This window comes from Balaenoptera ricei, chromosome 4 (genome assembly GCF_028023285.1).
Source record: "Balaenoptera ricei isolate mBalRic1 chromosome 4, mBalRic1.hap2, whole genome shotgun sequence".
Lineage (NCBI taxonomy): Eukaryota > Metazoa > Chordata > Mammalia > Artiodactyla > Balaenopteridae > Balaenoptera > Balaenoptera ricei.
This window is the reverse complement of record NC_082642.1, coordinates 150,631,362-150,656,537: the sequence shown is the minus strand read 5'-3', so window position 1 is coordinate 150,656,537 and position 25,176 is coordinate 150,631,362. Positions and strand designations below refer to the sequence as shown.

Sequence of the window (25,176 nt, the reverse complement as noted above, 5' to 3'; positions counted from 1 at the left end):
CAACCCTCTACCAACCAGAATGGCTCTACTTTTAGCAAATTATTGGGGGGTGGGGGGTTAGGAGGGATGGTTTCCCATGTAAGTAATCCATTTCTTCAAATAAAATCTTATTCACCTAGAAAAGTTCATAAATCACCAGATTTATCATTTCATCCATATACACACATCCCCCAAGATACAGTCATTTTAATTTGCTTCTACGAATGTAGAAGTGTGGCTCACCAGGGGTCTTTTGGGTTTTGTTTGTTTTTCGAAAGAAGTCTCAGCAATGAAGACCTTTTGGGTATGGGGGTAAATTTGAAACTACTACTGGTTTCAACCTTTATGTGGATGATACCAGAACATGTGTATGGAGCAAACTCCAATAATCTATATTTTTTGAGAGAAATGAAAATGTAAAGTAATGGAGTAGTAGTGCCTATGATACCATATCATGTAATCCCAATGACTAAGCATTTTGTGTTACCTTTTAATGGGAAGAATTCAAAAGGCTCAGCACTATTTGCTTGCAAACGACTAGTTATCATAAATGAGTTATAAATAATGGAGATAAAAAATAAATACCTGGCACTAAGTCTTAACACCTTGTAGGTACTGTGCCTAGAGTGCTGTATGCATTACTTTAATCCTCACAACAATTATAAGATAAGTACAATTATTATGATCATTTTACACACAAGAAAACTGAAACCAATGAGGTAGTATAACAGTCCAGGATACAGTTATTTGTGTTTACATCTGGATTTCCACTCCCATCTAGGTTTAAATTGCTTCTTCCCTTAATCACTATGCAACACTATCTTTAATGAAAAGGACATTTATTAATAGAAACAAACAATATTAATAAAAGATCATTCAATATCACCCATGTTTAAAAATTTTGAGTTTGCAGAGAAAACTGAGATGTATATATAACAAATGTTAACGAAAGAGACTGCAAAGAGTGTAGAGGATAAAATCCAACTGAAGTATTTATGTATGATCGTTCGTGATGAATATATGTATGAAGAAAATGAAGAGATTCAAAACAAAAAGAAGTCCCAGGCACAGGCTTCTTATGTAAGTAAAAACACACAGAGCAGGAAATTCGGCTAGAAGATCAAGGCTCAACCAGCTTCTCATTCTCCAAGCCCAAGGCTTTTGCCTCCATTCTCTTTTTCAGTGTTAGAATTAAAAAATTAAGTCTCAAAAAAAAAAAAAAAAAAAAATTAAGTCTCAAAGTCTATTCTACATCTGACCTTGTTACCACAGGCTATATGAATCTCAGCCTTCCCTCATCTGCTAACTCTTACATCCTTAAGACATTAGGTTAAGAGAATTGGCTATATGATCTATAGATATGAGTTCTCATAGCAAAATCTATGGATCGCTGTCCTTACTGAATGAAGTGTTTGTAACCACCTATCCTTTCCCTTGGGAGTATGAATAATTTGGCTCACCCCCTTAAAGCTGTTCCACTCTCAATCTTCCTCACCTCAGAGGATGGTGACTCCATCCTTACTATTGCTCAAGCCCAAATTATCAGTCATCACTGAGGGCTTGCTCACTTTCTCTCTCAACCCACTCATAATCAATCCATTAGCAAAATCTGTTAGCTTTCTCTCAAAAAATATATCCAGAATCAGACCACTCAGAATCTCAACCACTAGCACCCTGATCCAAATCACCATTCCATCTCATCCGGTTAACTGCCCTAGCCTCTTAACCTGTCTCCAAGCTCTGGCCCTTGGCCCACAACAGGGCATTAACACAGCAAGCAGTCACCTCTTTACTCACAATGCACAATGTACCAAACATGCCTCGGGACCTTGACACTGGCTGTTCCCTATGCAGGACACACTCTGCAACCCCAGATTTTCACAAGACTTGCTCTCCTCTCATTGTCTTTGCTCAAAAGTAACTTCCTAACCATCTCAATCTCTCCTTATCCTGCTTTATTTTTTTCCACAGGACTCAACACCTTCTAACATACTATACAACTTCCTCATATTTACTGTCACCTCACTACCAAAATGTAAATTCCATGAGGGCAGAGACTCTAGTCTCTGATGCTCACTGATGTGGTCTGTGTCTAGAACACTATCTTGCACACTGCAGGTGCTCAAATGTTTAAATAAATGAATCAAATATTAATGACTAAACACCTGATCAAGAGTGTTAAACTTCCAACACTCTATACAATTATCAACAGTGGGGTTTTTTTAAAGCAGAAAGAGAAGGCAGATTAAAAGGCCAAGAAGAAGTAAAGCACTTCCTCCCCTACCAAAGTGATCTGCAATCTCAAACAGCTCTAGTTGAGTGTAGAATGACAACAAGACAAATCAGACTAGGCAAGCATGCTGCCCTTTGTTCAGATAAAAAACTCAAAGGGCCATGACATAGTGAAAACCTGTACCTGGAGCCACCATCCCATACTACCTACCTACCTCCCTCCCTTCATTGTTCTAACCCCATTTCAGAATGCGTTCCAGATTCTACCTCTTCAATTGTCAGTATCCATTTCACAGCGTGCAGTGATACATGCTTCGTGTATTATGGGTGTTTCCATGCAGTCACAAAGGACAGCCTGGTGTGCGCAAGCAGCACTTCCCTCAGCTCACTCTCCACAAGTATGTCAACGCATGAAGAACCTCTCCCATCTCTGCCTCTCCATTACACTTGAAGAATTAAATGAAAAAGTTACTTTAATAACTAGCGCTTACCCCAACATTAGTGCCAGGCACCATTTTTAAGCTATATGTACCGGACCATTTAATCCTCACAAAATCCCCAAGAGGTATAGGCATAATTACCCCCAAATTTACATATGAGAAAATTGAGGACATATTACAGAATTACTAAGGAAGTCCAGAACCATCCTTTGTGAAGTAAAGATGAAGAATGTATCCTTTTACAACTCTCCCCAGGAAGGTATACATAAAAAAGTAGAAATAAACACAGGTCAGAAAAAAATCTGCTCATCGATACAGAAGGAATGATGCAATCTGAGAATCACCTTTCGTAATCCCTAATGAAATAATGTCCCTAGGCAATGATTGCAATGGATGCTAGAACCCTTAGGTGAAAGAAAGTTTGATGGGAACTTCAGAATGGATGCTTGAGGCTGTCAACATCTACACCCATCAAGAATTAATCTCATCTCTAAAGGCAGACATGAATGCTATACCCAGGAACACTTGGAAAAACATCAAGTAAATACAACCTGTGGACGTTGCTTGGATTCAGATTCAAGCAAATCAACTGTAGAGAAACAACTGAGACAATTCAGGGCATTTGAATATGGATATTAGATGTTAAGGAATTGTAGTGAGGTGGCATAAAGGCACTGTGGTTTTTTGTTTTTGTTTTTTAAGCCCTTACCTTTTAGATACATGATAAATATTTACAGGAGAAATTTTATATCTGCATTTGCTTTAAAGTACTCCAGCAATAACTGATTCTGAATCATCAATAAATGCTAAATCCAGTGGAAGACTGCTGGAGAAAAGAATACTGAGTCTCAATCAAGTTTGTCACTCCATAAATCACTTAATAATTACTAAAGGAAAAAAGGTACATTTATAACGAAGCAATCTGGTGGATATCACCTAAACCAAATAATTGTTTGACATCCCCAACAGTGGGACAAACTGACATCCCTATGTAACATTCCTGCCAACAATGTTTAACCTATCTCTACTCATGAGAAAGCAGATAGACAAATTCAAATTGAGGGATTCTCCAGACCAGAGGGCCTGGACTCTTCAAAGTGACACTGTCCTTAATGACAAAGGCTTGAGAACTGCTCTAGCTCACGAAGACTAAACAACAACCAAATACATGAGCCTTGACTGAATACTGGACTGAAGAACTAAAGGATAACACTGGAATAACAAGGTAAATTAGAACACAAATTGAACATTCTATAATTGTACTGTATTGATGTCAAATCTGAGTGTAATGGTCATGCTATGGTTAGGAAGAAAGTCCTTATTCCTAAGAAAGGCATGTCAACAATGCCTGCAACTCTCAAATGATAAAAAAAAGAGCCAATACAGCAAATTAGTGATCTAGGTGAAAAGCATACAGGTGTTAACTGAATGGTTCTTATACCGGTAACTCTTCTAAAGGTTTAAAATTTTAAGATAAAGTTAAGAAAATATAAAATACTCCAGCAAAAAAAATAAATAAATAAAGGGAAGGGGTGGTAGAGATAAAGCAAGAGTGGCAAATGGTGATAACTGCTGAAGCTGGGTGATGGATACAATACGGAGATTCGTTAAACGAGTCACCTTTACATATGCTCGAGTCCACATCTTAATTCTCACTTCTATAAAATGGGAAAAACATGTACCTCAAGCCAACTTCATCAAGATAGATTACTAGATAAAAGTCCTGTGGAAAAAAAGTTAGCATTAAACTGTCATATGCTGTCAATTCTTTCAGGAAAGGCTTGAAGACGACCTATAAAATAAAAGCCTGCTGAATTGAATGCCACGTTAATATAACCACTCCAAGACCTCTGCACTCATCCCTGCTCTTCTGCCCGCAGTTAATGGCCATGGCTCGCTCCCTCACTGAAGTCTCAGCCTTGCCTGAGCACTATAATGAAAATATAAGGCCACATTTGTCCCCTTATCCTGCTGTTTCTCTTCACAGCATTTGCTAGTTTGTCTCCCTCATTAGAATGTAAGCCTTATGAAAGCTGGAACTTTGTCCTACAGTTTACCACTCTATTCCCCAAACACATGGTAGTGCTGGCACCTACTAGGCACTCAAAACAGATACAAAATACTTCCTTCAGTCTAAGGGGACTTTATAGCTCTAATACAGTACAGTGTACACTGTTTTCTACAGATGCAGTGATCAAAAGTATAGCTTCTAGTTTGAGACTGCCTTTAGGATCCTGACTTGGCCCCTTGCTGAGCTGTGTGGTCCCACGTACCTTTCTGCTTCAGTTTTTTCATGTGTAAAATGGAGATCACACTATCTAACCCTTAAGATGGCTGAATATTCAAGGGGTGGAGGGAATACACACACACACATATATGTAACACACACACACACACACACACCCCCTGCTTAAACCAGCCACTAAGAATTAGGTATTACAAACCATAAGATTTACAGATGTCAGACATCCAACCAGGTCAGCTTGGTGGTTTACCGTCATGTTTTCTATTCTCATCCTACTTGGTTCCAATTTTATGTTCCTAGAAGAACAGAGGCCAAGAAGTTTCTCATTTTTCCATGAGACTGAGGCCAGAAAATGTAAACACAAGAGTCTTCCTGGTAGACCAGATTCTAATTCTCCCAGGAGGCCAAGTCATAAAATAGAAGATCCTGAAATTGGGATGTTTCCTCAGGCAGATACTTTTGGTTAGAAAATTTTAAAACCTTCCAATCTTCTCCAAGGTTTGGGGAATACAGGATTTTCAAGAAGTAAACAATAGGACCATAAACAGGATAACTTTAACAGAATTTGGAAGGACTGGAAGAAATTATGCCCTGAACTGAACCTAAGAAGTGAACCTAAAACTGAGGCACGGTTTTGTAGATTACAAATGCAGCTGGATTTTTCTCTTACATTTCAAAGACAGAACTAGTAGACTGGTATAAAAATCCAGAAAAATAAGATCAGAAGTGATTTCCTTGGATGTCAGAAGGTAGGAGATTTTGAAATTATAAGTAGCTTCCAATTATTTCATCCTAATCAGATAAAATATTTAATAAAGGAAATGATATTAGAAGGAATTTCTTTTCTTCACTTTAATCTTCTCAAACTGAATTTGCACAAAGTCCTGGCCCTCAGTCTATACATAAGAATGGCATTCCTGAGACCAATCATGCTACTAGAGTCTGCTAGACTAAAGATCATCCCTGATGGAAACTCGGTGTCTAAGGTTTTCAAGGTAGTATACTTCATAAAACTGCTTTCTCATGTAACTGTCAACAAAACAGAAGGCAAGCAGTATACCAGCACAAAAGAATGACAATCAAAACAACCTACTACTGGGTCATATATTTACTTAATAATGGTTGAAGCAGTTTTTTTAAAAGGACACTTAAGTACACCTTCCCTGCAACATACGCCTGGCAAAGATCTTACCCCCAAAATCCGCTTTTTACTCAGCAGCAGAAACTCACCTTGAATCCGAATCAAAACCAGTACTGAACAATGTCTTATATTCATAATTCGCACACAGGACACCTGAACAACTGAAAACAGGACAGGTATCTGGGACTTTGGTCCTCCATCCTTCTAATACAAGCAAAGACTACACATGGGTTCCCACATGAGGACCTTCCCAGCACCTGAAATCCAAGCTCAGCTATGACCTGACCACCACACAGTCAATGTGTTCTCATACTGAAGTACATCCACAGCAATCTGGCTGTTATAGCTGCACTTGGGTTTCTACACCTGACAAAATTAAAGCATTGTAATAGGCAAGGTAGGTGTCAAGGAGACACTGAAGTCTAAACAAAGACAAAACCAGGAATTTTTTTTTTTTTTTGGCCGCGCCGCATGGCTTGTGGAATCTTACTTAGTTCCCCGACCAGGGATCGAATCCGCGCCCTCAGCAGTGAAAGCACAGAGTCCTAACCACTGGACCGCCAGGGGATTCAAAACCAGGAATTCTTGATGCTAGGACAGAAGCAGGGAAATGCCACTTTATGAGCACTGAGAGCTCCAGGTCGAGGTTTTAAGTCCCTACCTTCACTTGCAATTCCATTTTTAAGCTCTCATCCACATCAACCTCTACTGAAATGTTCCCAAAGTGGGTAAGGATTCCCTTAACTAGGGCACTGTAATCATAATAAAAATGATGGGGGAAAGGGATGGGAACAAATCAACTGTACCCTGGACTTGAAAGGTAGGGAAGAACAAACTGGACCTGAGTTTATTTGCAATCTGCTGTTATGTATCTGGAGTGGGAGTGGGGAAGTAACAAAGACAAAAAGGGAAAGTCAGTCAAGGTAATGACTTGGCTTCCATTCCATGGAAACATGAAGCTTGGCCAAAAATTATAATATTGTATCATCCTCTTGTTCTATCCTCTGACTAGAAGAGCACCTAATTTCTTTCATAGTAATACTATATTCCAAGGATCACGTGTCATATAAGCTAATGTGAATTTCATAGATATACCCTGAGCAAAAAAAATGTCATTTTCTAGATAAAGCAGTCTTTTCCAGGAAGCAGTATTTCAAACCTGTAAGACTTTAGTACAGTGGGTGTAAACCAAACTGTACTAAGGCATGCTTAAAATAAGCAATCACCCAGACATCTAAAGAAGAAGTAGACTGAATACCAATTGCTGACAGTCCACACTAAGTCAATACCTCAGCCTCTGTGCAACTCTCTGAAGTCTGTACGTACACTTAGCCTAAATGGGCATACATAATCCACGAGTCCAGAACTAGAAACTGATACTACTTTTAAGACATGAACATGTTTGCCATTTACTAATTATTAGTCCTACTGTAAATCAATGACCAATTAACAAGATGGGTTCTGTCAATGTGTGAGCAGCAAATTTTGTAACCTAAATGCTAAAACAGTTCTAAAGGCAATTAAGGATGTCTTTAAAGAACATCTAAAGCCCATCATCTAAATCAGAAATTACAAGATGGTAGCCATACCTGAGCAACAGATACATTTCCTTAGGTCCATGGTGCTTAAATATTTTTAGTTGTGACATCTTAAAAATCAGACTTCCTGTAAAATCTGGATTTCTGGCTAAGAATAGGATAGAAAAGGACAAGCTGGCAAAACCTGGCCCACACTCCCCATGGCAATAATAGACTGTAGTGGTAAGCACCAGCACCACCAGCATGTGTGCACACACACACGTACACACACACACACACACACACACACACACCCCTACCTTCCAACCCCTAGCAGCTCTACCATTTTACCACAGGCCCACTTAACCCCTTTCAGTCTTGAATTACAACACTCCAAACTATGACAAAATAAGGCTGATTCATACTTACCCAGTTTTTAAAACACCGTAGTCAAAAGAATTCAACATATAACCTTTCTATTTCTTAGGCAACTTTGTTAAACAGCTTTCATTAACTCATGAATATATTTACACTTCACATTGCCATCTCCAAACACAATGAAAATGATTTCAAAGTTAGCAGCATTACTATTCGATCTTCTTGGTCACATTCTTGTTTCTTCATCCACTATTATACACTCACACACACACATATTTCTCTACCCTGCTTCATATAGCACCCAATACCCTACATCATCCAATATTTCATTATGCAGCTTCAGAGTAAAATAATCAGGTAGAAAAAAAGTCACAAATTAAGTCTGAAACAAAGTTGGACTTAAAAAACTGACAGTTAAGTATACATCAATACAAAATGTGCATTCTCTTGTAAATAGTCTTATTTTTGACTTGGATCACAGGTACCCCTGGCTTACAAGACAATTATTTAAAAATCAATCAAGCATGTTAATGAATGTTAACATGTTAATGTTAATGAAACATATACATTCCAGCAACATATGCTATGATGTTTAAAAAATAAAATAATACTGTTGTATTTTAATTCCTTTACAAGAAAAAAATCTGTACCAACAGGAGTGGAAAAAAAATCTCTCAAAATCAACAATTAAAAGGAAAGATGTAGTTTTATAATACATTGCTCCATCAAAAATGAAAAGTAAAATACTAACTGAAGATATCACGGAGCAGCAGAAATCAATTAGGCTATGATCTATCTGCTCCATGTGTTGATTTTACTGAAAAAGGGTCATCCCTAAAGATTTAGCAATATGCAATTAGCAAACATTTACTGAAGATTAAAATACTAAGTTTTCCCTCCACCTGCCTCAAATCACCTTGACACTTAGTCTATCTAAAGTAATTCTTTTAGATTTTTCCCTGTTCTTCACTTTTCCCAACCTTCTCACTTAAAAAACACATTAAACCTAAGTACTAGTTATACAAGGTCAGATGAGAGAGATGAACACAAAGCCCAGTTGCACACAGTTTAGTTCTTGATGAGGAATCCCACTGCACTCAGCCTGGCAAAGGCCAGTAGCTGCTGAATAAACGCTGCACATCTGTCTGACAGAGAGGCCATTCCAAGCAGTGGAGTTCATTCATGGGCTCCCTCACACACACATTCTACGTTTCACGGATGCAGAAGCTAGACCTTGCTTAATTAGCATGCAAGCTATTATGCAGTATGGCTCATGTTCACTAATACAAAAATTTCTGAGCAAGTACTATATTCCAGGTTTGATTCACTCTTGGATTCTGGTAGCTCACACATAAAAAAATTTATCTTTTGGAGTCTCTTCATTAAGAAAGTGGGAATAATGGAAAACTACACAATAAAGTTTGATAACTTGCCTGAGATCACAAAACTACTTTAATGACACACTGAACACCTACTACCTCTAAGGTCATGTTACCATCTTATCTTCAAAGACTCTCCAACTGAGGGATCACTCCCATCCTACAGACAGAAATGAGGATCCAAGAGGGTTAAGACTCCTAGGATGTAGGTGCCAGGAATCAAAACGAGGTTCATTGTTTCTAAAGCTCTTTCTGCTGTCCCAGTGTCAGTTCTTTGTTTATTCCAACATAACACAACCAGGATCTTCATTTCGGATCTTAATTTCTTCCATTCATTTAGAAAACAAAAATCGGAGCACTTATTGAAGCAAAAGCCTTTGTATCCAAAACAATCATATACAAAAGTAGTAAGTAAAAAAGGGATTAAAGCTAAAATAGGAAATCAAAAAATCATACATACATAACAAACATTTTATCTACATTTAACACATGAATGTATTTGTCAATCTTAACATGGGGTCAAGCACTTGGAGAACGGGATTAATGATGTGGTGCTCCTTGCTGACCGAAGTTCCTGCTGCTTGATCTAAACTGTATCTATAAATGCATCATCTACAATCTCCATTCCAGTTTCATTAAAGTGGAAAGCTTTAAGAAATCTTATAAAGCAGTCTACATACAGAATCATCCTGGATTATTGTTATTCTTTCTCCAAAACTTTGTTATTACAGCCATATCTAATTCTACAGCCGTTATTTTAGTGACTCACCTTTATCAAGTTTTTCCAAAGAATCCAACTTGGTTTTCAGGAAAAAAAAAAAAGTTTGCACTCATTTCATCGGTTTACATATTTAAATTATTATAAAAGCAAGATTACCTGCCATGAAATAGTCTTCGAAATCAACACAACTTCTGATAAGCATACAACTCTCTCAGTGCAAAGTGCACTGACTTGAAAGCAACTTACTAGCACAAGAGGTCAGCATGCTATCTCACATTCAAGAACTGTTTTAGACAGATAGAAGAGGAATCCCCATAAGGCAGCTAAGTGAATATCAACCTTGTGTGCAAAGCAGAGCAGAGGACAGAAATGAAACAGACCTGACCCTCAAGAACATGTAACCTACCAAAGGAGGTATGAAACATTCACCAATTAACTGTAATACTAAGTAGAAAGTGGTCCATGTGATAAGACACAGGAAACACACCATGCAAGTCCAAAGGAAATATTATACTCATAACAGTGCAGGTCCTCAATATTTGTTTCATGTACCAGATAAGTTAAAATGAACTTGAAGCATGTCTTCATGGAGATGATGGGGTAATACAGGAGGGCATTACAAGAAAAGCAGTGTGACACAGGCACCAAAGGAAATAAAAGGGAATGGTATTTATAGGGATCTACAGCAATTCTCTTTACTCAGTACTACACGAAATGGAGAATGAAAGAAATTGAGAGATGAGGTTAAAAAAAAGGATTGGAGTCATATCACAGGTGGCCTTGGATGCCAGACTTCATTAGGAGTATCTTTGAAAAAGAGCACATTTCTGAATGTGCTGTAATTTGGCAATGGTGTTGACACAATCAACTGATATGGGACGGTAATGATGTAATCAAAAAGACATCATTATACAATGCTTTGTAACAATGGTTTGTGTTATTTTCTTTAAAATGCATCCCAATTTAATTCTTTCAAAGTATCTCAAGAACTTATATTCTTGCACTCCAAAAAGCATATTTACAGGCATTGATTATCCTCCCCCCCAGCAATATGTTAGAGAGACCACCTAAGAAACTGCAAGAATCCAAGCAAGAAACATAAGTAGTTCAGCTAGGGCAGAGAAGAGACTATATGGGATTGAGACTGATGGAACAAAGAGTTGGATTGGTTCAGCCACATGTGACAGAAAACAGAAGCCACAAACAGAAATAAGTTTTGGGGTAGGCAACTCATTAAGTTTGAATCACACTGAGTTTGCAGAGCCAAGGGAACATCCAGGAGGCTATAACCAGCACAGAAGAGTACAAAATACCAGAGTTCTTGGCTTGTTACCAAAAAAAAGGCAAACCATATGAAGGTTAAACCACATGAAAGCAAAGGTACAGTATATAGAGGGAAAGGAAGGAATCAAAGCAGAAATCTCAGAAAACAGCACCATAAGAAGCTAAGAGAAATGGTGAACCTAGGAAATTATGTGTAAATAAGGGGTCAGCAAATTTTTTTTGTAAAGGACCAGATAATAAATATAAACAAATGAATAGAGTTATGTTCCAAAACACCTGCATTTATGGACTCTGATATTTGAACTTCATATAACTTTCATAAAATACTCTTAATTTTTTCCCAACTATTTAAAAATGTAAAATCCTTCCTTAAGCTCACAGGCCATACAAATGCAGGTGACAGGTTGGATTTGGCCTGTGAACCATATAGTTTGCCAACGCCTGCTCTAAGTACAACAAGGATAACAGGACTGGATTAACTGTCTTTTTCTGAACTTCTGAGGGTAGTTTTTCCTTTAGATAAATTGATAACTTACCAGACATTCATTAAATTTGAATGATTTCTTTAAATCTGACTAATTCCTTAAATGTGATTCCCCTAAGAAATTAACTACATGTGTTGGTAACATTCCTTGTTGGTTTAGAACTGCCTTCCACTAAAAAGATGTATTCCTCATCTTCAACAGATAAATTCTACCTGAACTACAAATACAGTGAAGGTACCAGATGAAAAACATTACTTCAGAATTTCCTCAATGCTTTCACACTTAGTTTTCTTTAAAGTGATTTTATAATCTAAAGGTGAGAAGATTCAATAGCAGTCTGCATATGAAACATGTAGATTCTAAAAAGCAACAAACAGCTGTACTGAATGTGTGAGTCACGAATAACAAAGAATTTAGTGCAGAATGTCAAACTTCTGACAAGCAGTCTTCATACATACAAACCATGTCTGGTGAGGAAGGATTCCTTACCCCCAAGCCACTCCTTGTACCTTAGCTGTAAGCTCAGGGGCAGGAACAGGACTCCTTCTTCAATCACTTGCTGCGGCAATAAGCTGTAACCCAAGAAAACTTTAGTACCAAGTGAAAGTACAACATTGCCCAAAAGGCTCAAGTCTTTCATTACTGGATAACTATTTTAAGTTGTCTGATTTCAAGTAGACAAAACACAAAGGGTGATTATTAAAGATACAAGCTACAAGCTAAGCTGTTAAGGGAGGGCTCACAGAAGGAAAAAGAGACTAACTTAGCCATCTGACAACTAGAACAAATATGTTTCCATTTGAACTTCTGTCTGCCACCAACTGACAGCAAAAGTATCACTAGCTCCTAGTTATCAAATGTTGCCAAGCAAGCCAAGCTACAATGACCTAAGGTTGGCCAGTTCCATACTTGAGTTCATTATTAGACCCTATGCCTCCAAAAAGTATCTAAAATGCAAACATTTTGTAGCAATTACTTTCACAAGATCCTAAACCTGGGATACAACTCTAGAGTACACAACTTTTGCCAGGTTTTCTAACTGAAAAGGCTTGACTGAGGAGAAATAGAAGAGACTCTTCACTGCATTATCAGAAAACCTACTGCTTTGTACAGTTTTAGGAATACCACTACACTTCTATTTCTAAACTTATAAAACCCAGGTCATAAATTAAACTCAGTACATCGTAAAACTCTTTACTTACAAATAACTATTTCAATGTTATCGTAAAATTTAAAATATAATCTGATTTTCAATGAAATTAAAAATGAAGGATATTAAACATAAAATAACTTGCGAAATCTCTTTTAATGAAAAAGAATTTGATTTCCAAAGTAGCTATCTACTTTTATTCCTATTTGAAAAATTATGCAAGAGGATATATAAATGCTATTTTATTGTACACACCTATATTCACTTAGAATTAAACTAATTATTATTTAAACCATTAACCTTTAATTCCTAAAAATTCCTAAGTAGCAATGAGAAGACTTCAGGAAAAAATATTTTCCCAGGGCTTTCACAACTCTAAATATGCCAATTGTGATCATCCTCTGGGCAAATGTGCTAAGACATGATAAAGTGTTCCTAAACTAAGTAACCAAAATATATAAATGTCCTGCATAGATCTTTTTTTAACCTCAAAATTCCTCTTCCTGAGCCTATCCCAAACGTAAAATTTTCTACGAAGTTCACACAGCTTTTCAACACAGTATGTGGCTTTAAAATTCAAAAATTGTCAATTCAATCTATCTTTTATCTAGCTGAAATGAAATACCAATGTGTTAAATCAAATTTCAAAGTGAAATCAAAGGACAAAAGCCATTTCTCAAACTCTCAGGGGACCTCAGAAATCAGTGTCATGTATCTCACCTACCAAATGCATGAGCCCTCCTCCTCTACCTACCTAAACATTCCCACTGCAAGAGGTCAGGGCAGAGGTGGAGAGAAAACTCACCATCTCACAGGCAATTCGTTACTTTTTCAGTTGTTAGAAAAGGTTTTCCATATGCTGAACTGAGACTGCCTGGAACCCTGCAGCTTGTGATCTTTCCTCTACAGCTATGTCCTTCCATACTACAGCCTTGAAAACCGTGTTTGCCAGAAAGGAATAAAACTCTTACGATGCTGACCTATGACAAGACTTTTCAATACCTTTTTATTCTGGAGGCACTTCTACCTAACGATCTACAACTGGTCTAAGCAACCACCTTTTCAAATGGCTTTAGTCATCACCTTTAAAAGTCTGGTTTCACAACATCCATTACTCTACCGCATCAACTTTCAGGAATTAACCACATTTATCTACTTTTCACGCTAAACTAAAAATAGGGGGAATACAGAAAGACAACTTTACATACACACGTTTTAATAAAATTCAAGCTAAATGGTACCTGCAAATAAATTTCTTCTTGGGAGGGCTGGTATCTACATTCGTAAGTACACAAACTTGAGAGCGCAACACAAGCAGCGATTCATTATAATGGACTCCCAATTGCAAACTGAGAAAAAGACAGCACTGAAACTTCTAAGTGACTAACACACAATTGTATATAGTTCAATAAAGATTCATTCTATATACTACACCCTGAAATCTTCCAATGGGGACTCCCACAAGAGTCTGTGCTACAATGCAGTGGGTCTTTAACACAAGAAATGCTGTGAGAGCCTCAACACAGTACCTGCATCTTAAATTTAAAATCTCTTCTATGCTCAGTTTTCACCCTAAAGAGAGGAGGAATGCTCTTCAGGCCTACAGAGTACCACAAAAAAGAAACAGGAAAACCTCTCTGGGAATCCAAGAAAAGACTGCAACTTCCACATCTTTTACAAGAGTTGTCTAACATAGAATATTTCCTCAATTCCAAGATACATAAATGATCTGAGGAAGGTGGGAAAGGAAAATAAGTCATCAAGGGGTACACCGTAAGAGGTATACATTTCAGAATCTAAAAATATAAAAGATATGCATCTTAAAGTTGAGGAGTTACATAGAATAGGCTACCTGCAGGCGGAACTGCAAACCACTGCATATTAGAAGGAAGGCTTCCCCAAAGCCTGTCAGAGATATACAAGCTCATGGTGGCATTTTTCATTCATTTCCCCCAAAGTATGGATCTTATTTTAGGATACAATTTCCCCAAATGGAAAGCAAGCAAAACTGTTCAAAACCAGTAAGTCTTTGTGTTCGTTACCCATTGACAACCTACTCAAAAACAGGTTTTATGAATACAAAAAGAGAAATTTGTTGTTGTTTAATCTTACTTTATTTAGGTCAAGGATCTCTTCAACACAACTTCATCATTGTTACAATATCCTTATCTGTAGCCATGGAGGCCTCCGCCTCCAGGGAGGAGTTCACCTTGATTATTTGCAAAGGGCCCCTGCCCAACCTCGCCAGGATTTCAAGGAAGGTTAATTGAATTATTATTTTAACCAAACTGTACTATGTGGCTTATCTGAACTGGAGTAAGAAATGTATGATCCACACCAAAGATTGTGAATCCTGGTTGTTACAGGATACCAAAAAAAAAAAAAAAAATGGAACACAGAGGAAATACATTTAACTAACATACTTGAAGCTCTGTTAACAAATGTACAGTACTTGGCAGCTATGCTAAAGACAAAGAAGAGTTCTGAATTTTCATTCCAAAGGTTTATGGAATGAACAAATACTATGTCTATACGTTGACTCAAATACATTGTTTAATGATACTTGTTTTCTCCCTAAAACAAGGTGAAACAAAAGAAATTTCAGCATCTCCATTTCCCAGGTTCTGATAGCTCCTAAAACACGTAACTTAAAGGGAGGACTTAAACAACTGCCACATAATTTTAAATGTTTCCTTTTTAACACTATGCTTTTCTTTTCTTCATTGTTCCCATTCTCTTTAAGCAGCGTATTTCAGTATAGAGGGAAGAGGGCCAAGAAAGCGGCAATACTCAGGAGGTTGAACAATGCAATCTTACCTTCCCCCAAATTCAGGGAGAACAAGCTTGGGGACACAATGGCACGCCTGACCAGACTCTCCAGACCTGATCAAGAGACACTGGTGTCTTTTCCACTTTACAGTGTGCAAAGAACGGAACGATTTTCTAATGCTCTGTGATTGGCAGCGTTTCAACAGCGCTTGGACCAAGACCCCAGGCTTAACTTCCTAACAGCTCCTTTTCAAAACTGACCCAAAACATAGAATGTGCCCAAGCCTCTGGCGCTGTAGGACGCTATCTTCCCAAAGTTCGAACATCGAATTATTATCATTTTTATCATTATACCTGGAAGGGAAGGCGGGGGGAGGAAAAAAAAGCACACACCACACTCTACGTTACCGAATTCACGGAAGAATGGGGATTTCGGCGACGGCTTGAGGAGTACCTGACCCAGAACAGAGAACGAAGAGCTGCCTCCGGGCCGCGGGTCCCTGTCCTCGGCCACAGCGTTACCTGGAGTGAACGGACTGCAGGATCGCTTAACATCCCTCCAAACCTGAAATCCTCTACCTCAACAGCAATCAAAAGCAGAGGGAGCCAAATTTCTTCCGGAAGGCGCAAAAAAGGCCACAACTTGGATGAATGAAACTGGGCTAAGGGCACCCGGAGCAGGATTGTCGCTGAAGTCAGAAAACGAGAAGTCAAAGATTTTTTTTTTTCACGTGAGAGCCGGTTCTACGCGACCGTGGTCCAGACAATCGCACAAACACGCTTTGGAGAAGGTTTTATTGAGCGCGGACGGTTCCGGGGCGGCCGGCGGAGGCGAGGCGGAGGCGGGTGGGCGGCGGAGCGGGGCCGGAGCGGGGCCGGAGCGGGGCCGGAGCGGGCGGCAGCGGCGGGGCCGGCGACGAGGCAGCTTCGCGACGGCGGGAGCGGGACCCGGGCCGGGGCCGGGCGCTGGCGCGTGTCCTCCCGCGGACCTTCCACTGGACTCCCGCGGGCCGCCCCGCCCCCCGTCCCCCGCCCGCCCGCCAGACCGCCCGGCGGCCGCGTGCGAGGCACACCCTCCCGCGGCCGCGCGCACGCGGCCTCGCCGGGCCGGTCGGCCCCACGCGCCCCCTCAGCGCGGACGCCCGCCGCCCGCCGCCCGCGGCCCCGGCCCCCTCCGGCCGCGCGGGGAGGGCGAGGAGGGCGGGGGGCGGCGGCCTAGCGGCTGCGAGGGCGCCCGCGCGGGAAGGCGGGCTCTGAGGGGAAGGTCACTTACCCGCTGCATGGCTTTCAGGATCAAAGCCAGCTCGTAGCGGGGCATGCCCGAACGCACAGCTCTCGGCTCCGAACCGAGCCGGCTCCCAGGACGCAGGAGGGCTGGGACCGCGGGGAACCGCACAGGCAGCTGGGCGGGAAGGCTCCCAGGCGGCGAAAGCACACTCCGGCCGAGCGAGCCCGGGCTTAAAGGCTCTGGCAGCTGCGCAGACGAGCCGCCACGCCCCCTCGGCGAGCCACGCCCCCTCCGTAAGGCGGCTGCGCCGCCCCCCTCCACACCCGCGCTCCACGCCGCCCGAGGCCCCCGCCGGGACCCCCACCGCGGCCCCGCAGGTGCTGCGCGGGGGAGGAGGCACCGCGGGTTCGGCCGGGAGCCTCCAGCGGCAGCCGCACGCCCCCTCCGACCCTGTCGCCGCCGCAGCCGCCGCGCTTGCTACGTACAGTTCTCGAACCAGCTGGAACTTTCCATGCCTTCCGTCTCATCCTGGGCGGCGGGCGAGCCTGCGCCCCCGTGTGCGCGTGCGCTGCGGTGCGGTCTGGCTCGTGCGCGCGCCTCTACCCCGCGACTTCTCGGTGCGAGGGGCCTGCTCCGTGGCTACGCTGCTCCTTGCGGGATCTCGGCCGGACCAGGGGCTCTCCCCGCCCCCGGCCGCGCACCCGGGTTCCAGAACGTTCCCGCTTCGGTCTGCGTCTCCCACCCGCACTCCGCGGGGGATAGCGGGGGCGGGGGGGCCGGCTAGCCCTCGCGCCCTTGCCCACAGCTCTCCGTTCCAGTGCGGCTGCTGGCGCGGCTTCCCGGGGCCCCTTCCCCGGCGAAGTGGGCGCCAGGCGCAGGCGGTGGGCCGCCGGGTTCGGATCGTGCCCATCCCTCGCCGGCTGCCTGACCTTGGGCAGGCTCCTACAAAAAGGGGATGTGAAGGGCACCTACTTCACAGGGCTGTGATGCGTCTGAGTGAGTTGATGCTCTTCAACCGCTGAGAGCGATGCCTGCACAGACCGGCATTTGTTGTTTTATGAGCACGGTCTGACCCACGTGTTGTTGCTAAGGATAGGCTAAGACTTTGGCCCAAATGTGTACTGGGCGTTCATTTAGAGAACCAGCTGAATGCTTGGAAAGCCACTTAGTAACTGTCCGGGATCGTGCGTGCCCTGGAAGGAGTGGAGCCTCATCCTGCGTACCCCTTACCCCCGCAAGCACGAACGCAGAGCTCACCTCCCTCCAGCCGTTGGCTGTACTCTCCCTGGCAGGAGTTGTACTAAATGCATTTTTCTCCAGCTGCACTCTTTAGAGATGGAATCCCCTGCAACTGTAGCCTCTGCCCATGCTTGCCCCATTAAAAGGGTCTGTAGGCGAAATGTCTGTCAACTTTTAAGTGCTTTAATAATAGGTGAAACTTAGCACTAACTATGGATCAGGCACCACGCTACGATTTTTACATTGCAATGAGGCAAGAACTATTTTTAACCCCACTTTAGGGATTTAGAAATACAGGCACGCAAAGGTTATGATAGCAATAGAGACAAAGTTTGGATCCAGACTATATGGCGACTGAGCTCATACTCTTATTCAGTAGATGTACTCTGGGTGAACCAAGAATGAGGCCCTTTGTCACCTTATCCAGACACCTTACTATTTCTCATCCCCAACCTCCCATCCATCACCAGAGATAAGGATGGTTTGAACACAGACTCTTCTGTGATACCTGGATTTTAACATTTTCCTTTCGTGGACTACTCCACCACACGTATTCTTCCGAAGAGAAACCATAGAAGTATTAATACAAATTACCTGGTTAGTGTAATTTCGCCTTTGGATATAAAGAGTAGAATATTGTAAATAAATAAAATAAGGAAGTAAGGAATTTTCTGGACCTTCAGAAGTGAGTTACAGGTTTCCCAGGATGGTCCCTACTTCAACTGTCCCTCCTGTCATCAATCACATGTCCCCATTTGCATGAGAAAATGTGGACCCCAAAGGAATATGCTGAGCCAAAGACCAGGGCAATACCATGAGCTGACTTCAACTTTTAGCATTCCACCGGGGAAGCGCCACAGTTTCCCCCGGTGCCCAGGGGTGAGTGAGAATCTGTCCGCTGCTTCTCCTCCTCGCTCTAACCTGAGAAGTAGCATAAGGAAATCAGCCCGACTGCCTAATGCTTCAACGCACTCAGCACCCCCAACTCTCCCAAGCTGGTGGCTGCCTGAGGCCTCATTCCATTTCTTCTGAAAAGGAGAAAAAGGAACATCCTGCTCCTTTGTTTATTTGTTTTTGTTTTGTTTTTTTTTAAAAAACATCTTTATTGGAGTATAATTGCTTTACAATGGTGTGTTAGTTTCTGCTTTATAACAAAGTGAATCAGTTATACATATACGTATGTTCCCATATCTCCTCCCTCTTGCGTCTCCCTCCCTCCCACCGTCCCTGTCCCACCCCTCTAGGTGATCACAAAGCACCGAGCTGATCTGCCTGTGCTATGTGGCTGCTTCCCACTAGCTATCTATTTTACGTTTGGTAGTGTATATATGTCCATGACACTCTCTCACCCTGTCACATCTCACCCCACCCCCTCCCCATATCCTCAAGTCCATTCTCTAGTACGTCTGTGTCTTTATTCCCGTCTTGCCACTAGGTTCTTCATGGCCTTTTTTTTTTTTTTTTCCTTAGATTCCATATATATGTGTTAGCATACTGTATTTGTTTTTCTCTTTCTGACTTCACTCTGTATGACAGACTCTAACTCCATCCATCTCACTACAAATACCTCCATTTCATTTCTTTTTATGGCTGAGTAATATTCCATTGTATATATGTGCCACATCTTCTTTATCCATTCATCCGATGATGGACACTTAGGTTGCTTCCATGTCCTGGCTATTGTAAATAGAGCTGCAATGAACATTTTGGTACATGACTCTTTTTGAATTATGGTTTTCTCAGGGTATATGCCCAGTAGTGGGATTGCTGGGTCGTATGGTAGTTCTATTTGTAGTTTTTTAAGGAACCTCCATACTGTTCTCCATAGTGGCTGTATCAATTTAAATTCCCACCAACAGTGCAAGAGTGTTCCCTTTGCTCCACACCCTCTCCAGCATTTATTGTTTCTAGATTTTTTGATGATGGCCATTCTGACCGGTGTGAGATGATATCTCATTGTAGTTTTGATTTGCATTTCTCTAATGATTAATGATGTTGAGCATTCTTTCATGTGTCTGTTGGCAATCTGTATATCTTCTTTGGAGAAATGTCTATTTAGGTCTTCTGCCCATTTTTGGATTGGGTTGTTTGTTTTTTTGTTATTGAGCTGCATGAGCTGCATGAGCTGCTTGTAAATCTTGGAGATTAATCCTCTGTCAGTTGCTTCATTTGCAAATATTTTCTCCCATTCTGAGGGTTGTCTTTTGGTCTTGTTTATGGTTTCCTTTGCTGTGCAAAAGCTTTTAAGTTTCATTAGGTCCCATTTGTTTATTTGTGTTTTTATTTCCATTTCTCTAGGAGTTGGGTCAAAAAGGATCTTGCTGTGATTTATGTCATAGAGTGTTCTGCCTATGTTTTCCTCTAAGAGTTTTATAGTGTCTGGCCTTACACTTAGGTCTTTAATCCATTTTGAGTTTATTTTTGTGTATGGTGTCAGGGAGTGTTCTAATTTCATTCCTTTACATGTAGCTGTCCAGTTTTCCCAGCACCACTTATTGAAGAGGCTGTCTTTTCTCCACTGTATATGCTTGCCTCCTTTATCAAAGATAAGGTGACCATATGTGCGTGGGTTTATCTCTGGGCTTTCAATCCTGTTCCATTGATCTATGTTTCTGTTTTTGTGCCAGTACCAAACTGTCTTGATTACTGTAGCTTTGTAATATAGTCTGAAGTCAGGGAGCCTGATTCCTCCAGCTCCATTTTTCGTTCTCAAGATTGCTTTGGCTATTCGGGGTCTTCTGTGTTTCCATACAAATTGTGAAATTTTTTGTTCTAGTTCTGTGAAAAATGCCATTGGTAGTTTGATAGGGATTGCATTGAATCTGTAGATTGCTTTGGGTAGTAGAGTCATTTTCACAATGTTGATTCTTCCAGTCCAGGAACATGATATATCTCTCCATCTATTTGTATCATCTTTAATTTCTTTCATCAGTGTCTTATAATTTTCTGCATACAGGTCTTTTGTCTCCTTAGGTAGGTTTATTCCTAGATATTTTAGTCTTTTTGTTGCAGTGGTAAACGGGAGTGTTTTCTTAATTTCACTTTCAAATTTTTCATCATTGGTGTATAGGAATGCAAGAGATTTCTGTGCATTAATTTTGTATCCTGCTACTTTACCAAATGCATTGATTAGCTCTAGTAGTTTTCTGGTAGCATCTTTAGGATTCTCTATGTATAGTATCATGTCATCTGCAAACAGTGACAGCTTTACTTCTTCTTTTCGATTTGGATTCCTTTTATTTCTTTTTCTTCTCTGATTGCTGTGGCTAAAACTTCCAAAACTATGTTGAATAATAGTGGTGAGAGTGGACAACCTTGTCTTGTTCCTGATCTTAGTGGAAATGGTTTCAGTTTTTCACCATTGAGGACAATGTTGGCTGTGGGTTTGTCATATATGGCCTTTATTATGTTGAGGAAAGTTCCCTCTAATCTTCCAACAAACAAAAGCCCAGGACCAGATGGCTTCACAGGAGAATTCTATCAAACATTTAGAGAAGAGCTAACACCTATCCTTCTCAAATGCTTCCAAAATATTGCAGAGGGAGGAGCACTCCCCAACTCATTCTACGAGGCCACCATCACCCTGATACCAAAACCAGACAAAGATGTCACACAGAAAGAAAACTACAGGCCAATATCACTGATGAACATAGATGCAAAAATCCTCAACAAAATACTAGCAAACAGAATCCAACAGCATGTTAAAAAGATCATACACCATGATCAAGTGGGGTTTATTCCAGGAATGCAAGTATTCTTCAATATACGCAAATCAATCAACGTGATACATCATATTAACAAATTGAAGGAGAAAAACCATATGATCATCTCAATAGATGCAGAGAAAGCTTTCGACAAAATTCAACACCCATTTTTGATAAAAGCCCTGCAGAAAGTAGGCATAGAGGGAACTCTCCTTTGATTATTTGAAATGCTGATTAAAACAGGCCTTCTGCAGTGAAACTTGTAGATAAGGAAGTATCCCATGTTCAGTAGCTGTTTACTGTTCCATCTTTTGTTGTTGTTAATAAACTTTAAACCCCTTCAACTTTTTTTTTTTTTTTTTTAAGCACAGTTGCAGAATGCTGGCGGGTTCATTTAAAAATAATAATAAAATCATACAGAATGCTGCTGCAAATTTAGTGTCTTCCTACTGTAACTATAAATGTAAATTCACCAAAAAAGATTTTTGTGCAATGTATAGTCATCATTGAGAATTATAAAATATTTCTTCAGTATCCATGTATAAATTTTAAAAATTGCTCTGATTCTTAAGAATAAGCTTAACCAAAAAGGTGAAATATCTGTATATGGAAAACTACAAAACACTGATGAAACAAATTAAAGCAGACACAAATAAATGGAAAGATATCCATGTTCATGGGTTGGAAGAATTAATATTGTTAAAATGCCAATAGTTCCCAGAGCAATCTACAGATTCAGTGCAATCCCTGTCAAAATCTCAATGACAATTTTTAGAGAATTTCTTTAAAGAATCCTAAAATTCATGTGGAATTTCAAAAAAACCCTGAATAGCCAAAGCAATTTTGAGCAAGAAGAACAAAGCTGGAGGTATTATAATTCCTGATTTCAAACTGTATTACAAAGTTATAGTAATCAAAACAGTACCAGCATAAAAACAGACATACAGACCAATGGAACAGAATAGAGAGCACAGAAATAGACCCACACATATAAGGTCAATGGATGATCTTCAACAAGGGTCTAAAAATACACAATGGGAAAAGGATAGTCTCTTTAACATATAGTGCTGGAAAAACAGGATATTCACTTGCAAAGGAATAAAATTGGACTTGTCTTACACCACACACACACACACACACACACACACACACAAATCAACTCAAAATAGGTTAAAGATGTACATGTAAACTTGAAACCATAAAACTCCTAGAAGAAAACATAGGGAAGAAGCTCCTTGACATTGGCCTTGGTAATAATTTCTTGGATATGACACCAAGAGCAAAGATAGACAAATGGGATTGCATTAAACTAAAAAGCCTCTGCACAGCAAAGGAAATAATCAACAAAATGAAAAAGAAACCTACAGAATGGGAGCAAATATTTGCAAACTATATATCTAATAAGGTGTTAATATCCAAATATATAAGAAACTCATACTATTCACAGCACTAAATAAATAAATAATAACCTGATTTTAAAATGGGCAAAGGAACTTAATAGACATTTCTCTGCAGAAGGCATGCAAATGACCAACAAGTACATGAAGAGGAGCTTGATATCACTAATCATCTAGGAAATGCAAATCAAAGCCACAATGAGATATCACCTCACACCTGTTAGAATAACTATTACCGAAAAGTCAAGAGACAACAAGTATCGCGAGGGTGTGGAGAAAAGGGAACCCTGTACACTACTGGTGAGAATGTAAATTGGTGCAGCCACTATAGAAAATGGTATGGAGGCTCCTCAAAAGATTAAAAATAAAACTCCCATATGATCCAGCAATCCTTCTTCTGATTATATATCTAAAGGAATTGAAATCAAGATGTTAATGAGATATCTGCACTCCCATGTTCATTGTAGCATTATTCATAACAGCCAAGACAGGAAAGCAGTCCAAATGTCCATGAGTGGATAAAGAAGATGTGGTAAATGGGACATTATTCAGCCTTTAAAAAGAAGGAAATTTTGCCATTTGTGACAACATGGGTGAACCTGGAGGACGTTATGTAAGTGAAATAATCCAGACACAGAAAGACAAATACTATATGATACCACTTATATGAGGCATCTAAAATAGTCAAACGCATAGAAGCAGAGAGTTGAATAGTGATTGGGAGGAGCTGGGAGAAGCAGGAGAAAGAGGAGGTATTAGTTAGTCAAAGAGCACAGTTTCAGTTCTACAAGAAAAAAAAATTACTCTGTAATTTAGAGTCTCCTGAAGATTTGATATGGTATACGTTTAAGATTTGATTAGCCAGAAATTATAATACATTTTCAAGTAAGTTTTTATGAGAGGGAATAGAAAAGAAAAAATAAGAAGTCAAAATCTGATCCTATTTCAAAAAAGTAACCTCAGCTTATGCCCTACGTCAGTTTAATCACCTTTACCCTTTTATTTTATATTACTGTATAATGAGACTTGACCTTGAGTCACACTAGATCATTAATTCTCTAAGATATCTCAAAAAGAGTCCTGTGTCTCTAAATACAACCCTCAGAAAGTGAAGAAATGTGAATGTTTTCAATCAACAGAGAAAATAATCCCTCGGTGGAATCAAGTCATATTTAAGGCTGTCAATCATCACTCTCATCAGCCTATCATCTTCTCACTGATGAAAGGGAGCCACCATTTCTGGCAAATGTGAGCTCCCCATCCTGCATCTCACTTCACTAACACCTGAGATTGTTCCATCGCTAATTGCTCCGGGAACATGGACCTGTAAAATCCTGTTTCTCCGCCTGGCTGCTCAGTATGTACCTTTGTTCCTCATCCGACGGCCCACACCCAAGTGACAACATTTCACACTTATTTTGTTTTTAAATGATTTACCAGTGTACCGGTGGTATTTCCTAAACCCCCTACCCACAGCCTTGCCCACCCTTTTAGATCCTTTCAGCCTTGTTGATTTGCCTGTGATTCTTTCTGTCTTCTCAGCAAGCCTCTAGGAAATATCTAGACTAATCTTTACCTCTCTCACCCCGTCAGCTTGCATGTGCTCTTGGTTGTGTGCCTTGCAGAATGAAATCCTGTGTGCTACATATATTGTTAGGTCAGGCATTTGGGGAGTTCCCTAAACATTTTCCTCTCTTTTAATTCCCCAATTTACAAGTTATTTTTTTAATCTTGAAAAAATAAGGGGTTTTTTTGGGGGGGGCGTGTGGGTGCAGCTCAAATTTGGACTCCACTTATAAGAAAAAAAACAAAAGATAAAGTAAAGTTTGCCTAAAATGGAATGTTCTCTTACTTGCACCCTTGCCTACCCTCGCCTGCAAATAAATTA

The 25,176-nt window shown here is 40.4% G+C and overlaps 2 protein-coding genes across 5 annotated transcripts in view; both read right to left on the bottom strand.

Moving 5' to 3' along the window:
- The window catches only part of SLC5A3 (solute carrier family 5 member 3), a 34,479-nt gene extending 16,491 nt beyond the window's left edge, over nt 1-17,988 (bottom strand). The window contains exons 1-2 of one of the 3 annotated variants that reach the window (XM_059921488.1): nt 16,129-16,610; nt 12,291-12,373 (exon numbers count right to left, since the gene is read on the bottom strand). The gene's annotated coding sequence lies outside the window, so the exon portion shown is untranslated. Of the gene's footprint in view, nt 1-12,290; nt 12,374-16,128; nt 16,611-16,993; nt 17,084-17,433 lie in introns of those variants that run through there. The other 2 variants (XM_059921489.1, XM_059921484.1) reach the window with 2 other exon arrangements.
- MRPS6 (mitochondrial ribosomal protein S6) overlaps nt 1-25,176 on the bottom strand; it is a 148,611-nt gene that overhangs the window by 47,299 nt on the left and 76,136 nt on the right. The window contains exon 1 of one of the 2 annotated variants that reach the window (XM_059921490.1): nt 16,994-17,078. The exons of the other annotated variant lie outside the window; for it this stretch is intronic. Within the exon in view, the coding sequence (XP_059777473.1) occupies nt 16,994-17,038 (45 nt within the window). The 5' untranslated portion in view covers nt 17,039-17,078. Of the gene's footprint in view, nt 1-16,993; nt 17,079-25,176 lie in introns of those variants that run through there. 2 annotated transcript variants of the gene reach the window in all.